This window comes from Idiotropiscis lumnitzeri, chromosome 5 (assembly GCF_059441095.1).
Source record: "Idiotropiscis lumnitzeri isolate Australia: NSW breed Sydney's pygmy pipehorse chromosome 5, RoL_Ilum_1.0, whole genome shotgun sequence".
In the NCBI taxonomy this organism is placed as follows: Eukaryota; Metazoa; Chordata; class Actinopteri; order Syngnathiformes; family Syngnathidae; genus Idiotropiscis; species Idiotropiscis lumnitzeri.
The window spans coordinates 10284592-10302506 of NC_142395.1; the positions used below are offsets into that span (position 1 = coordinate 10284592).

The window sequence follows — 17915 nt, forward strand, 5'->3', positions numbered from 1 at the left end:
ATGGCAATGGCAATTCTGTCAATGGCCAATCACTGGATGGATTTTGTTTAAAACATTCTGCCACTGGTCTCTGGAAAAGTGGACATTAAAACCCTTGGTGATCAAGGTGCTCCTGCTGCAATGCAGTAACGAGACAATAGTGATTGATCCCGGGCGATATAGCTGAAAGGAGTTTCACTATCGAGGCTTTTTTTTTTGCAGGCAAGTTGATTGCAATTGAAAAGCAACTATAATTTTCTGGAGCATATTTTTTTTGCCAGGGACCTGAACCCAGGAGGTTATTAATCAATAAAAATGACAATATAACAAATGAGAATTTGGTTTTCTTTTTTAATATGACTGAGAATTTTCACTCCACTACCAGCCTGGGTAAAATGAATGTACTTTTTGGCGTCTATATCCGTCAATGGCAGTGAATGAGTTTTAATTTGCCTGCAATGTTGCTTTGCAAAGTTGGATATACTCCAATTATACGCAGTCCAGCCAGACGTGTATGAAAAGTGAACTCATTACCTAAGCAGTTACTTAATTTAGGTGTTAAACACGCTAGCAAACTTAGAAATTAGCATGGCCGGTTGCATATTTGCTGACTTGATGGCGATGGTTATGGTCTTAGAAGCGTTCAAAATAGTCAACATTTACTTCCTCGTTGCTATTGGAAGCTGGCTGTGTTGCATGCCCATTGGTCCCACAGATCGTCATGATATTGTCCCACATTGTTTTAATTTTTAAATTTTTATTTCACCACCGTGTGTTTCTGTCTGCTTGTGCTAATTGCTGCATGACATGGAGGGGACACTGCACGCATTTAGTGTGAGTGTGAGGCAGCTGTGTTGTGTTCAATAAAGTGAAAAAATGAAAATACCGGTGCGTGAATATCTGGACCGCGGCCAATAAGTGGAGGGCCCTCCCTTCTCTATCTGTGATTCGCTGAGACCATGATATGCATGTTCTTTGAGAGAGGCCGAGGAGACGCTTTTCAATCAGGTTGCACATTGTGCAACGTAAATTGTTTGTACAACCCCCTCCCACTCCATGGCACATCATGAAACATTGATAACCCACTTCATTACATTACACTGTATTGTTCCAGTGCTTGAAGGTAAATTCTGTCTAATCTGTCCAGTCAACCTGCGTTGCATGTTTTAGCAATGTGGGAGGAAACCGGAGTGCCTGGAGGGAACACAGGCAGGCATGGGGCGAAGGTGCAAACTCCACACAGGAAAGCCGCAGCCGGAATAGAACCAACGACCTCTGCACTACGAGGCGGACGTTCTAACCAGTCGCCCAATGTGCCGCCTGCAAAGTAAAACATCTTGGATAAATAAAGGTTACATGAAAATGTACTTATCTGATTTCACTGTCGTCTGCATTAAAATTGCTTGATACCTGAGATGAAATATGTTTAGATTTTAGTATTTATTTTTGCTTTTATAAATGCCCTCATCGTATTCTTAGTGCAAGGCCACGGTATTGCATTGAAATTAAGTTGCACCATCACTTAGAAACTTGTCAGGAAGTTGGTACAAGTTGCAGTTTAATCAAAGTCGAATGCCCGCTAATCTGAATTGTCTTCATTCTTAATCTTTACAGCTTCATCCCTCCCCAATGAAGCGACTGCTGCCACCCTCTCGCCACCCAAGGTAAAACTTTCTACAATTGCCATTGCTTGAAAGGAGATCCCACTGAGATGCATTGTCTAATTTTCAAGGGGTCCATGCAACCCCTACTATTAAAAATCTACAAAATATTTCAAAATGAATGCAAAATAAGTACAAACATGGTAAGGTTAAGCATACTGGGAGACCAAGGAAGACGTCAAAGCGTCAAGGCAGAAAACTTAAAGTAATGTGTTAAAACGAGAAAATGCGCAGCAAAACAAATGGGAGGAAACTGGCATCAACTTCTGTAAGAAACTGCCTAATAAAATTTTATTTACATATAGAAAAGCTAGACAAAAGCCAACATTAAAACCTAAACAAGGTTAACAATGGGCAATGGAAAACCTATCATGGACTTTGGATGCCAGGATGAAACTGATATTGAGTGAGGAATCGCAAATCTGAGTTGGGCAAAGTAATGATGCTGGAACTTTTGTTTGGAGCCATTTATGAAGAAACCCCCCTTTTTTTTTCTTTTTTAAATGTGGGGCTACATGTAAGGTAAGGGCACTGGACAGATTGCTGTCATTACATCATCAATCAATGCACCGGTTTACTTTGACACTTTTCTTACCCCTTCAATTGAAAGGCCGTTTGTGGATGATGAAATCCGCCACACAAAACCAGGTGAAAACATTCATTGAAGAAAGTCACATTAAGGTCAATGATATGGCCTGCAAATAGTTCGGATCTCAAGCCATTTGGAATTTTTTGGTGGGAGTTGAAAAAAGGGCTCCAACCTGCTAAGCTGATCTGGCAAAAGCAATTTGAGAATGTTGGAGCCAGTTTGATGAAGAGTACTCCTTAAATCCATGCCGCTGAGACCGCGAGCTGTTGTAAAAGCCAGAGGTGGTTTGTTGAAGTCTACTTTAATTTTTATTTTTTTCCCAATGACTCCATATTTTTTACCATCATATTTTCCCCTCTGCTTGGTCTAATCAAGTAACTGTTGCTGACTACCATTTTTTTCTTGATTTCTTTTAGTGTTCCTTATTGCCAGAATGTTTTCATTTTAAATGAGTTTAGTTTTGTGTCATGTCTGTCTATGATCTGTGCTTTTTTTTTTCTACAAAATTAAATTGAATGGAAACTGTCAGAGCCTGATGATTCCATGTTTTTGCCAAGAATTGTATTCGGGTGAGTAATAATAGTCACTTTAAAAAGACCAGGCAATTTAATTATTAAGGTCATAAGGATGTTTTTTTTTTTCTTTTGAAATTGAGCCTGTGTTTGGTTGAAGGTGATGAGCCAGTGAGAGTGATTTTTCTCACCATTGACCTCCCTGATTCAACATGTTCAATCAGCCGGACAATCCTCTGACATGGACGGATCCGTGCCAACGTTGCAGGATACACATTGAAGACTGAAACCACGGCTATCCACTAACAAAGCCCAGTGAACCAGGTGGATTAAACCTTGAGCAGAAGCGCACACATGGTGGGTGGCCATCTGTTTCACTTCCTCCAGCTTCTCCTGAGCTTTGATATGCTTCTTGGAGCTGTGAGCTAGGATTCTGTAGTAAGCCCAGCAAATTCTTTGCTTCACAACCCAACTCTACTGAGATACAGTGAATGCAGAGATTTGCTAATATCTATGAAATAACATTGTTATTAATACACTCTAAAGACAGATTGGTTAAGAAAGTTACCAATCTACATAGTTAAGCTTGTATTGGTAACATTAACCAATAGAATTTGACCAATTTGGTTTATGGGACTACCAATTTTATTAGTTAGCCAAAAAAAAGCAATTAAATTGGTTAATTCGTTCCAGACCCGCCCAACGCTTTGACTATGTTCATGTGCAGTGTGTGGTCCAGACATAGAGAACCTCCCACATTCCATAAACATGTATGTTAAATTAATTTATCACTCTAAATTATCCCCAGGTGAGGATGGCAGTGCAATTTCATTTCATTTTTTTATTTTTTGGCAAAATAACCAATATCTTGGTTAATATTACCAATTTGTATCAGTTGGCCCAATCACCCGCAATTCTAAAGCAATGTCTGATTTTTCCACTGGTTAATTTTCACATTTTTTTTTATTTACCATTAATATTATTGCTATTATTTTTCTTTTATTAATTAGGGGTAGTAACAATTTTGTCCATGTTTAATGTTCTGTATGTATGATGTCTAGAACGCCCTACAGAACAAGCATGGAATTGCAGAGCAACTTAAATGTGTGTAAAGTTGAGATACTGTCTATTGTGCGTATTCAAAAGGCTACTTAAAAACCAACCTTGACTTTCAAAGCGTCATGCTCAGTCCTGACAAAAAATAATCCTGCTGCAGTGCTTACAAGTGCCATGGCTTTACTTCATGATTGATTCCCATTTAGAAAATAAAAGAATAACTACCAGTCACTGCTGAAAGCAACCTTTGCAGCTCAGGTGCTTAAAGGCAACATGCAGGATTTTTCTCTCGGGGGATGTTTTACAGACATGAGTTACAAACATTGGGATAAACAAATTGACCTTATTTTATTTTGCAGGCAGACCTAATTACACCACAGGGATAAATAACTATTGGAGAGGATGCAGGAATTCGAAGGTAATGGGTCTTGGGGCGTTAATGCTTTATTTTCCTGCATATTTTCCTATGGCATGTTTTGTACTGTGTTGAGTTTGATTGAAGATGTTTCACGTCGGTCAGAACATGGGTTTGTAACTTAATGATGGAAACGAAATTAGCCAGACCTATCGGTGATGCTTTCAAATAGTAACATGGAACTGCTACAGCGCATGTGTATTTTAATAAGCCTACGGAGTATTTTGACCTTGTTACTTAAACTTTGACCGAGGGTATGTGTGTCCCAACTACAGCTATGGGCCGCATTTGTTTTTTAGCTACCTGCGGCATAAACTAAAATTAACATTTGTCATGGCCTGTGTTTGCCTGCATTGGGCTACTTATATTCTACTCTAGTTGGCGAGGCACGAGAAGAAAAAAAAAAAAGACTGCTCACTTATTTAATGTGACACTCCGTAATGCTGGCAGTGGCTGGTTAGTGTGCTGCATTTGTGCCATTTTGTCTTTTGAAACCTTTCATCCGGGTTGACACACCTAACTATCACAACTAATTAGTGCCTGGACTTGTAGCCCAGCACCGCGTTTGCATATTCGTTCACCCAGAGGTGTCAAATAACAAAGTAAAACTACTTTCGGTATCTTATTCAAATATCTATACTTGAGGGGAGTAATTATTTTTCACCCTACTTTGTACTTCTACTCCTTACATTTTTTGTCAATATCTGAACCTTTTGTGCCTCATTACTAGTTCAAATTTAATTGTGTTCATTCCAGTTTGTCATTATTCAAAACCCCTAATAGAATAAATTACGGTAGGGTAGATGCATTGACTTTGATTGTGGTAACATTCCGACACATTATTGGTTTGTACGCTGCTCGTGATGCAAATCAACAACTCAATGACGACTCTCCATACTCGAACTAGTGCAGTAAGATGGCCAACTGTCCATGTCCCAATCAAGTCAAGAAGCAGCAGTGTGGAGCTTCGTAGTCCAAAAAAAAAAATCCAGCCAACGTTTGCACATTCCTGATCATGCTTGGGTGTGTTTTTCTCAAATAATTTCAAATGCACTACTGACTTTGCAAACCGAACCAAAGTGCCACCAGCTAATGGTTTTATAAAACTTGCGGTCAAACTTGAAAAAGCACATTGAGATAAGAAAGAAGTTCACTATAGAAGAGGTGTTGAGGCTGTGACTTGAGCGAAATATGAGTTTTATTTGTTGCTAGATGTCATGTAAAATGCTAGCTCATAGTAAATGTACTGATTGCTATGGCTTTGTACTTTGTCATGGTTTTCAAGCAAACAATAAGCTGTGATTCAATGTTACAAGCTCGCTTGGTGGGCTGTGTGTGAGGCTAAATGTTTAAATTTATAGATATCTGATATTGATATTTGAAGTTGCAGTATCATTTCGAAATCTTTGGAACACGAATTAGTTTTGGAAAGTTTTGTCATCTGACTTGCACATCTGTCACACATTCCAAGTTTTGAGGCAGCCTACCAAGGTTAGCGATGACACACCATTAGAGTTAAACGTTTTGCACTATTACAACACTGAACGACAGATGGTCATCATATCTTCTGCTTCATGAAACACATGTTAATATTTATTAGTACACATGGCACTTAAATGTATTTTTGTAGGCACACTAAATGTGGCCATTTTTAATTGGCACATATACAACTGAAATAAATTTCAATGCAACGTTTTATATTTATATTCATATTCTAATCAAGACACCCTTTATAAAAATGGCGCGGTAGTGCACAATATGCCCCTGTGATGCCACCCAAGCGTTTGACCTTGAACTCAAATCGAAAACTTTGAGGTGCTGTGGATTCATCTGGTTAATTAATATTCCACCAACGCAAGATTAAGCAGAAAACCGCCCAGACTATCAGAGCTCAAAGAACATAATGAAAAGAAAATATTTGACTTGTCTTCCGCTTCAATGCACCCCCCCTGCTTTACGTTTACATACTTTTCTACTTTAAATTATTTTAAAACCATTACTTGCATTTTAGTAAAAAGTTGGAGTCAATTCTAGTATTTTTAAATCTGAATATCTATACTTATACGCGAGTACTGAAGATCAATACTTTTGACACCCTCTGCATTTACCATGTAACCACTGGATGCTGAATCAATTTGAATGGGTTACTAATTGTACTTTTGCCAAAGAAACTAAACAAAAACAAGTTAAAAAAACATAATTGATCATAATGGTAATAAAGTGCTCTTATATAGTGCTCAGAAAATGGATTCATGGATGGATATACTCTAGTCAAATATTTTTTATGCAGTAAACAGTATTTTCAACCCATTTATATAATGGATATGAATCAAATTTCACCGAACTGAACTGTTATGTCCGCCGTGTTTTGGAATGTGTTTTGCCTTTACTGGCCATTGTTTTGCAGTCTGGCACTGTCAGCTGCACTTATGGCGTAATAGTAACATTTGTTTTGCTGAATACTGGTATGGAACGTCTCCATTCCATTTTGCGTTGATTTGACTTATTGAACAGGGCAGAAGTCTTACTGCTTTTTCAGTTCAAAACAAAATAATACTAAGTATGCCTCAGCCATGACAGGAAATTCCTTTGTGATTTTATTGCACCAAAAACATTATTTATGTGCTCTTCATGTTGTAACCCGTCGAATAATTTCCAAAGAGTGTCATTATCTCATCATCAGTCCTTGTCTTAATCACATATACCATAGCTCTTGGAACCAAAAATGACCCGAGATGCAATACACAGCAAAGCAGGAGTTGGCAGTGACTGCCGTAACCCTTGACATTCTTCACTTTGGTCAGAAAATCCACCTTGCCAGATGACTCAGAGGGTAGGAGGAGAAGAAAAAAAAAAAATCCCTAAACCAAACGTTCCTACACAGTAATCGTTTCAATCTGTTCTGCCAGAACAGATTGCGGTATTTTGCTTCCCTGTCGGAGGGCCCTGTACTCATCGTCCTTCCCTGTCACATGGCATCCCCATTTCCCATTATTGCAAAATGGCATTTTCCATTTCATTGTCAGATTGGCCCACATATACTCAATGTGTCCCGTTCACCGGTCACTTCATATGATCATCCATCTTGGACAAACCATTACACCGCAACCCTGTGGCCACAAATTCACGCTTAACTGTTAAATGGGGGAATAACAGAAAATATGTGAGCCCTATTGGCCGTAGACCACCAAAATGAAACACTTGTGAGGCCCTCTGCATTTGTGTCAGGTCAAATAGAATGCTTTCTTTTGGCCCCGTAAACCCCCGCCCCTCCAAAAAAAATGCATGGGGCAATAGGTGCTACTTCACATTTTCTATTTACTGGAGCTCTCCTGGCTCTCTTTAAGGATTTGCAGTCCATGTTGATTGATCGAGCCCGTGTAAGTGGCCATGGCAATTTCAGAAACAACAGTCAACCTCCTCTGGCAGGAAGAAGGCCCTTAAACCACAAGAGCTGAGGCTGAAGGGGGAAGGTGGGAGGTGAGCCAGAGGGAAGGCAGCCCGCGGTTGCACATCTTTGGAAGGCTTCATGTGTTGCCGAGGCAGCCCCTTAAGTGACTTCAACTCATCTGAAAGATGCTCATTATGAGCGATAGAAAGCCACCCTTTCAGAGCAAACCAAGCCCATCTGGAGAGAGCGCGAGCACAAGAAGTTGTCAAAATAGTCATGAAAAAGTGATTGGGTTTGTAACAACACTGTACAAGACATAACATACACCAGCCCTCATCACAATAACAGCAGGATGTTTAGAAATGTAATGTATCAACAAGGTTTCCCCAAAATGTGTAAATATTTACTGATAAAGCGAGGGGAAAATGCAGGACGAGGGGCCTCCACAGTTGGTCTCTTTAAACATATTTTAATGGCAGTAATTCAAAGCAGCCTCCGTGGCAAATTCCACACTGCGTAAAGTATTCGTTTTGAAGCCCGTGTTTATACGCCACCATTTATAAGGCTGGTGTCTCCACGCAGAGAGCTCCTGCTGGGATGATAAGGAAGCGTCTGCCTCCTTAAGATGAAGTCGAACAGAGAAGGAGGGGAACGTGGGCAGTGGACTCACGAAGGCATTATCTACAATTGTGGGATTCGTTTGAAGAGCCACTTTTGACAATTTCCACATTCCTTTCTCCCGTCATCACGCTTGTAAATGCCTTTGCTCTTTTATGATTGAGCACCAACGTACTTTAAACATATATGGCCTTTGGAGGGCAGGGTCTGTTCTTGACCATATTGAGCAAATGAGCCAGAGATGGGATCATTCACGCCTGTCTGTAAAATATGCTGTGAATTGGGTCTGTGGTAGTGTGAAAAGATTTGGCCAACCATGAGCTGTTGGGCTTAATAGCTTTGACTAGATATTCTTTAAAAGCCACTGACATTTGAAGCAGTAAACTACGGTCGCCACCAAGCTGCCAAGGAGGAGTGCGTCTTTCTTTTTTGAAAAGAAGGGATGTCGCATTGGCACAATGTCTGAGACATTATTGTTCCAAGAGCCACAATTTAGTCTTCCTTGAAAAGCCAGTAAAACATATCAAGTTTGATCACTGCTTCAGAATTCCAACAGTCCTACAGTCTTGTCCTCTGTAAAGCTGGGTTCACACATGCTGATCATCGGCCGATTTCTCTTTTCTGATCAAAGTCAGCGTAGGTAGTTGAATGTGTCAAAGGAGTTAAGTTTCAAGTGCTGTGTTAAAAAAATATATTTTTCTTGTCTATCGTGTGCCACTACTCGGTTTAGCCGTGCTCTGGAATTTGTGATTGCGTGCGAACGTAACAATAGCCAATTTGGAAGCAATCTGACGCTTGTGCGGTTGCCGGACGCAATGGAGGAGCAAATGTTTTTGTTGAGTGTTTGTATAACACTATCTCCCAAGTTATTCAGCCCAATAAAAAGAAGAGTTTGCAACTACATTATAGTTAACAGTGAAGAGTTAGCCAACTTCTTCTATTTCTTTTTGTGCAACTACTCTGTCTTTGTTTTGTCTTGCATCCGTACACTGACAAGACATCTGGTTTGGGGACGAGGCTTCTGACTAATACGGTGAGTTGTACATTATGTGTTGGCGGAGCTTGGCAGTCCGTCCCGGGGGGCGTAACAGTACAACCCTGTGGCCCGGCCGGACCCCCATTTTGTTTTAAGGTTTGTTTTAACAAAGGCCGGCCGGATGTGGGTTTTAGTGCAGCTCACAAATTGGTCCTCGTTTGTGTGATGAACCTACTCGCAAAATGGGCAAACGACAAAAATTGCCTCAGAACGTGTCAAAATCACCACTACCAACTGTTTGTGTATGAAGAGACATAAGACAGCAGTGTGCGTTCAAGCATGCTTGTATTTTCTTATTCTGACATCACCTGCTACTGGCACATACTACTACAAGGGGACCGACAATTGTTTATGAATAAGGCCAGAGGGTCGAGGCCAGATGGGTACCGAGATAGCGGCTGGAGGGCGGGGCACTGACCGGCAAAAAAAGCTCTGTGTGTTGGTCATCTTGAGTACGCCGCACACTATAAGAGCGGTAAACCACTTCTTTTCCATCATCATGTGTGAGGTCTCTCATAAAATCAGAATGTGTATAACATGATTAACTCGACCAGTTGGCATCTCAAAAGTATGATTGGATTAAATTCACCCTGTGATGATTGAGTTCCATTTATCATTTGAGGACAACATTCTTGAATCAATGAGTATAATATAGTGGGCATGACAGTACTTGCATTGTAACTGTTCTTTTGTTCACTTATTTCCATTGTTGTTGGGGGGGATGATAAAAGTTTTCAGTCGCCTGGATGTTGCATTATATCAGCCGCACCCTGTCAGGGAATTAGCATAATTCTTAGCGGCGAGCAGCACCCAAAGTGACGACAGTGAAGTGTTGCTGTGTGAAAGCTGCGCCCATGTGTGAGAGCCTTCGCGAATGACAGTGTTTTCTGGAAGTACACGTATTTTTATGCAGTGTGAGAGTTTGTTCCATGAAGACGTGCTATTGCAGCCATATTTAGTGTGAGCTGCGGACCATATTCAGCCTGACGTCTTTATGGTTAACCTTTGTCATTTCATATGAGTGGGACATTTTTGAGGAAAACTGCATTTTTCTGACCAAATTCTAGACAGGGAAAATGTTCCTCATACATTGTGTGGGGGAGTTAAACTGGGATCATGCGAGGATGAGACAAGTCTGTAAATTAAAGTTATGACACTTAACCTCTGTGGTAGGCAGGAATCATGCAGCAGGAAATAAACCAATTACGTTGCATCAGTCACAGAGGTCTACACCCTCGTGTTGATTATTACTGTCCTATTGACTCACTTCATCGTTAATTGAGCTTCACGCTGCTTTTTTTTTATGCTTTGTGCCTGAGGATCATCGGTGCTTCTACACCATTTTAGGGTCCTTAAGCACCCATTGATTGAATCCCAGTTTGCCTATTTTCTTTTTATTAATTACATTTTATGTCTTTTTTTAAACAATTTACAAAAGTTCATAACCATGCAGTACTTGGTTCAAACGACAAAAATAAATGCTCTATTCTGGTTTCTTCTGTATATGTGTCAAAAACATTGTTTTAATTTACTGCTTTCGCTGCCTTTGTTGTATTATTGCTATGTTGTTATACCCTCTGTAAAGTGCTTTGTTACACTTGCAGCTGTTGTGAAATGCAGGAAATAAAGTTGTAGTTTGGTGTATTGCATTGCCCCGTTTTCATAAATAAAAGAATTGTTAAAATGTATAAAACTGTGAGAATTCTTAGCTAGCTAGCTAAAGCTCTAATCCCAGTCTCCGCTGATGACGAGTATAATAATCTGCAATTTATGAACGATCATGTTCATCGATCTTGTCGAGAAACATCCTCATGCCTTTTAATCTGATTCCTAATATCAGATTCATGCTGGGATCACATTCAAATCAGTGCTAGAATATGAAATCCACACAGTTAGTTATACTCATATTCAATAATCTAAGAGGAATGTATCTGCGCAACATGAGGCAACCGGTTATGAACAGAAAAGTGCTGTCAAAGAATTTGATCTGAGGAATGTGAATGTGCATTATTTAATTGGCCTGTGGATATGAGCAGTTTTTCGTCATGCTTCGAATGAATGTATTATTTATATTATTATATTTTTGAGGATATGTCTCAGGTGAAAATGAAGGTTGTCCATTATTTTCAGTAATGTAATGTTCCAATGTTCATGACTGTGCTGCGTGCCGTTTTATGGCATCAATTAAGTGCCATTATCGTAATATCTCACATAAATACAACTATGACTGACTCTGTTACAGCGTATTCTTGAATAAATGTACAAGTATCATAACAGAAAATAACGTCGGTAGAAGTTAATATGATCTGGCAGAATATTTCTTAAAGTATCTAAAATGAACTGTAATTAACTATAAAAAGTAATTTTCTCACAAGAAATGTCATCTGTTTAATTTATGAATTTAAACAATTTAGACTTGCTCAGTAGTTTAAACCTCTGAAGTATTTGAACTAAAAGCTTTGAAAAAAATATTTGGGCGTTTTTGGCCAGGTTTGTGTTATTTACTTAGGTATTTATTGTTTTATTTAAAATTGTGCTTACAATATGTATTTAATAATTTAGCGGCAGCAATAATAATAATAATGATGATGATGATGATGATCATAATAATGATACATAGTACATTTGATCTTAAACCATGAAATAAGAAAGCAAAAAATATACATGTCATTAGGTTTTGCTGGTACTCATTCTGGTACTTTCATACTAATTTACCTCAGATACTTTCCTTGGGCGTGCTTATTATATAATTAAGAAATGCATTAATTGTCACTTTTATCTGATATTAGGTTGGAACTATTTTGTTTGTGTATAAATATTAATCATCAGCATTGGAATGTATGACTTCACTCAACTGGACCAAATTAAAATGCATTAGGAGGCAGGAAAATGAAAAATTTTTTGGGGGGGTGTAGTCCTAACTTGACTTGTACAGTGGTCGCTGATTATAAAGGATCCGACGCTTTAGTGGTGCTGTTGTTGCAATGACAGGAAGTATAAATGAGGACATTGCTGCAGTCACATTGACATGATGGGCTTTGGAGTCATCAATGGCGGCACGGTTGGTGGTGCTGATCAGTTAGAGGGCCCACAAAGGAAACTTTGCTTGGGGCCCCCAGTAGACCAGGGCCCCGGGGGGAGAGAAACAAACATGTCAAGCTCAAGATCAAGGTCACTGGAGGGAAGAGTCTTGTTTAGGCCTTGTCATTATGTTAACTGCTACACTGTTCAAGAATGCGGTCTGAATCTAATTAGTAAAGATCCAACATATTTAATAGAACACACAGGGGAATTTGTAAATGCATATAGTGTCTAGCAGTGATTAACAACCACTGTGCCGTGGCACATTAGAGCGTTGGGAGGAATCATTTGTGCCATGGGAAACTATCCAGTTTTACTTAATTTCTTCAAAAAATATTTGTTACCAAAAAATACTGCATCTTTGCTCATCTGTCGATGCCAGTAATGTATAGTGACAGACGCAACAATTAAATGCTCCTCCACTAGATGGCAATGTGCATTTAATCCAGTGGTGGGTAATTAATTGGAACGCTTGCCGAGGGCCAAGTCAACATGATGACCTCAACTTTGTCTTCACTGTTTTTAATATATTTAGTAAGTATTCCATGATATTCCCTGGTATGCCATTGGTAACTGATTAATCTCGTATGTTTCTTATGTCACTATCCTGAGATAATCAGCTTCAGCAATATGTCAACAATGCTTCCAGTTTGTAACTCAGTTATGTAATGCTGGACATATATTATTAAAGTATATCCAACCAGCTCAAAATCAATAATAAAGAAATGTGGAGGCAGTATTTGAGACAAGGAATAGCTGATGACAGGAGAGGATTAAGATAAATCTATCGATAAAATGTAATTTTGAACAGTTCTACTAAAACTGAAGAATAAACTTCCATCCATTTTCTGCCATGCTCATGCTCACCGGGGTCACATAATCTCACATATGCTAGCCACGGACCCCGACTGGTCTCCAGTCTTGACCAAAAATCAATTTCAATATTTACTTACTTTTTATTAGGACAATGCTTTGGAATTCATATTCATAAATTCACACATGCAATCAAATATGCATGTACTGCGATTGATAACTCCCCAGATAAGATTAAAAAAATATATATCTTGTTTTTTTTCCCTCGCTTGTGGTATATTGTCAAAGAATTAAAAGCAGATTAATTTGTGGGCATGTATTCTTAATTAAATCTAAACATGGACATTACAAGAAGACCTGAATTTCATAATTGTGTTAAATATTTTTTAGTTCCTCTCTTTTGACAGCTTTGTGTGTTAACTGAAAAATATGGCACAGCTTGCAGATGAAACACTGAATCATTCATAGATTTGTTCTGCTGCGCTGCTAAAATGCGCAGCATGTTCTTCTCAGGTGATAGAAAATGCCTTAAAGTATTGGAAAAAAGATTCACAATTCAAGACAAACACAAGGGGATATTGTAATGATTTTTTCAAAATGGCATACTTTATTGTAGATAAGCCCTTGTATATAATGCCAAAAATATGACTGCCCTAAAATGTGAGCCCTGATGTACATCAACTTAGCCAACCAGAGGTCATGACATTTGGACATGACACGTATGTCGTGGGATTTTCATACCAGTTGGGGGAGCTGTTCCATATTTCCAAGTGAAAAGCTTTGTTTTACACCCTGATGCAGGCTTGACACTGCCTCAGCCTGTTTTTCCACATTCCCCCCCCCCCCCTTAAGGCAAGTCACAAGCAAAGGGTGGTTTCTCCTTGGAATCAGAGCCTTACTGTCACTTTTATCGTCTTTTTCATTCTCTGCTAAAATATGATACACTCTGCCCTAGGGATCACTAAAAGCAACTTTATCTGAATCTTAGGGGACTATTTTTACTACTTAAGCCTTTCTTCGGATTTCCAGCCACCATGCGACCATGCAACGTCATCTGTTGAGTCAAGTTACAGATATGCCTTCTATATTTAAATAACTAAACTGTGTGATGTTGTAATTTTATAACAGGAGTTTTTAGTGGGTACTATATATCATAAACCTTGTTGAATCTGTTAAACAATGATATTTAAATTTATGTATGTCATGAAATAACCGTCACATTCTTTTTTTTTTTTTTTTTTTTTTTTTAAGATTTGGCCTTTTATTTACACGTTAACGTGAATTTTAAGGGGATTTGTCTGATCAATTTTGTACACATTTTGAGTTTTTTAAAAAAGTACACAAAACAAAATGTAGCACCAATTATTTTAATCTGTTAATTTGTACCCACTGGTTTTATGACATAATTTTGATTAAATTGGCTAAATACCACTTATTAGTATGTATCCATAGATCAATTAGACTAAAGCACACCAATTAGGTAATATGTTTGGCTTGTTAACTGCAAACATGTCATTTCATTAATCCCATTTACAGTTATCAAATCTGTCTTCATTTAAAAACAACAACAACGACTCTAGTACACGATTACAAATTGCATGTAAATGTTGAGCTGTTTTCTTCTATTGTATAACACTTGAAGAGCTCAATCAACCAAACGATCAACAATCTATTATCTCAACCACAAAGTTGATGGATCTTCTCTGTCTGCACCGTTTTTGCGTTGTGTCGCACTCTGTAAAGGTTGAAGTCGTAGAAGGTAACAAGCCTATTTAGGGGATAAAATTAAAAATAAATCAGAAAAAAATGCTAACCCAAGTGAAGAACAGATACCTGGAACAAAATACTATTTGTACCTTGTAACTTCCCACCAGAGTCATAATAATTGAGTTAATTTAGGCATATTTAGCTTATCTTGCCTCCGCTGTAACCTTAGTAATTCTTGTTACAGAAAATGAAGAAAAAATGAATAAAAATTGAAGCACGTGTTTTTTTAATGCACTTTGTTGCTGCTACAGTTGTTGTGAAATGCGCTCTATAAATCCATCCATTCATCCATCTTCTGTACCGCTTCTCCTCACTAGGGTCGCGGGGGGTGCTGGAGCCTATCCCAGCTATCTTCGGGCAGTAGGCGGGGGACACCCTGAACTGGTTGCCAGCCAATTGCAGGGCACACAGAGACGAACAACCATCCACGCTCACACTCATACCTAGGGGCAATTTAGAGTGTTCAATCGGCCTGCCATGCATGTTCTTGGAATGTGGGAGGAAACCGGAGTACCCGGAGGAAACCCATGCAAGCACGGGGAGAACATGCAAACTCCACACAGGATGGCCGGAGCCGGGATTGAACCCTCGCCCGATGCTGTCTCTCACTGTGAGGCCATCATAACCAGTTGTCCACCGTGCCGCCCCGCTCTATAAATAAAAAACTATATTGTATTGTATAATGATAATCAATTGAAACAACATTGTTTGATCACAAAACTAATTACAGCTATATTTTCATGCATCAGCTTTTCAGGTTGATTTGAAGTTCATTTATTTCGGACAGTTTTACGACAGTTGGTGCAGTACCTCAAGGTTTTGAGGTAATGTGTCTGAGAGTATGCGTAAACTGGCCTGGTAGGTATTTAGAATAAGACGAGAAGAGTTGTCAACTGAGATTGAAAAACAGAAGTCAAAACGAACGTTAACTACAGAGACACGTGTTTTAACCGATGAGCTCCTGAATTGAATTCCCAAAATAAACTCCTAACCACATTTTAGTTGTTGCCCGAACAGGCCGTCACAATCCAAACTTCCGCGAGAATCCACGTCCCGTTTTCCGGGGAGCCGGTGGCGTTCCAGCCCTCCTCCTCCACGCTGCTCCCTCACGTTCACGTCCCAACAGTGAGCAGCGAGCTGGCTGCGGCCGAGATTTCTCTCAGCCTGGGTCTTATTTTCCTCTTTATTAGCTTCTTCTTGTTTGGTGCTCGCGGTCGTGGAGAAGTCAACGCGTTGGACATCCCTCGTCCGCTCCGCTCTTGTTTGCACTTCGCCTCCGTAGTCATGGATTGATGAGTGTTTTTTCTTCCAACCTCTGCCTCCACCAAGTTGCGAAAAGAGTGTGTGCATAACCTGCGGCGCTCTCTTTCCCAGCTCCATGTTTTACCAGGACTCTTTTCTAACTACCTGGCTCCGCATGCGTCTTCGCGGTTTGACGCTTTGAACTTTTTTCCCCCCACTATTAGACGCAATTTCAGGATTTTTTTTTGTTGAAAAGGATTTCGTTCAAAAGCTGGGATTCCTGAAAGCCTGCCAAGATTTATTTGTGAAAAGTGATGGCCGAGCGGGGAGCTCTGTTGCTCCTCTCTCTCATCTCCTGTCTCACCTTTCTGTGCACGGAGAGCACCGCGGCCAAGCATGTCGACAAAGGTACACGTCTCTCTCGTTATTTCTTTCTCCAAATGTTGCTGCGTTTGGCCTCCCCCGAAATGTGCAAACTTTAATCGTAAAACGCCGCGGAGGAGCAGAAAACGCTGCAAATTGTCTTGGAAAAGCTGCTTGTGTTGCGTTCACGACGTGGAGCCTTTCGCCATCTCGACAAGTTTAAAAGTGGGCTTATTTGACCCGTCAACATTTTGCATTTGGATGCGATGTCTTCCAAATCCTCCACCAACATTGATTTGATGTTTTGAATGTGGATTGCGAGTCCAACACGTGTTTGGTGCTCATGAATGTGTTGGTCTTTATGCAAATAGTCACTTTCAAGAGAGGATAGCGACACCATCAGTCCAGTAGACATCTCATTACCTGGGTGTCAATACACGTTTAGCTGATGGATAAACACATTCGCAATTCATTTGCTTTTCACCATCAGTCCAACTGGTGGTGTTTGGTTGTGGGAAATGTCACTGAACCCCCTCCACCTCTCCTTTTCATTGTTAGACATCAGAGAGCTATTGATTACTGCCTGAGTTCAAGTCACAATTGGCAATCTGTTGCCTTTTTAAGCGTAATGATAGAAAATGCCTGTTTGGAATCTTGCATACTGTACCTCATCTTGACTGTGTTGTCGCAGCTGGATGTTTGTGAACGACTACAGGGCTTGGCCAAGGTTGTGGGTGAGAAAAGGCTGGGCTTGTGTTGAGAAATGGCTTGGGTTTGCTTCCTAAAGATGAAAAGCCTGGGATTGACGGGTCTCTGCGTACATATGAAGCCTGATGAAAGACCCTCTCCTCCATGAGGAGCTCTGCAGTGGTGGAAAGGGAGATGGAAAAGAGAGAGAGAGGGTGTGTGGAAAAAAAAAAAAAGCCCCTCCTTAGTTTAGTAGGAGACCCATACAAAAGAGGGAGATGGGGGTAGGGTGAAACAGGCTGACTGTCTGGAAAGTAATAAAACCAGGAGATTAGGGGACCAGGGAGTTCCTTTGGGAGGTTTGATTGATTCCAGAGAATTGGACTGGGACCCACATGCAGCGAAGGAGTCTCAAATTACTAATTATGGGCAAAGAAAAATATCAGCTTATTCACAACACGTTTACTTTAAGTTCTTAACATAGCCACCAGAAGTTATCTTAAAGTTGGCAGAGTTGTAGTCAAGTTTGTCCCTTTGGGTCAGGTACAGATGGAGCTGATTGCCTCACTTTTAATTGCCGGTAATGCATTAATCTGTTGAAATGTGGCTGCTATTATTCCAACTCCCCCCTTTGCAGTCCCTTGCAAGTTGTTGTAACATTCCACAAAAAGTTTGGCTTTTGTAAACAAGTTGCTGCTGGCAGTG

The 17915-nt window shown here is 39.8% G+C and overlaps 1 protein-coding gene across 11 annotated transcripts in view; it reads left to right on the top strand.

Annotated features, from left to right (window-relative positions):
* The first annotated feature begins 16042 nt into the window (after positions 1–16042).
* The window catches only part of neo1a (neogenin 1a), a 137336-nt gene continuing 135463 nt past the window's right edge, over positions 16043–17915 (top strand). For all 11 annotated transcript variants that reach the window (XM_088296628.1, XM_088296631.1, XM_088296636.1 and 8 more), the window contains exon 1: positions 16043–16568. In XM_088296628.1, coding sequence (XP_088152754.1) covers positions 16475–16568 — 94 coding nt within the window. In that variant the 5' untranslated portion in view covers positions 16043–16474. The remainder of the gene's footprint in view (positions 16569–17915) is intronic.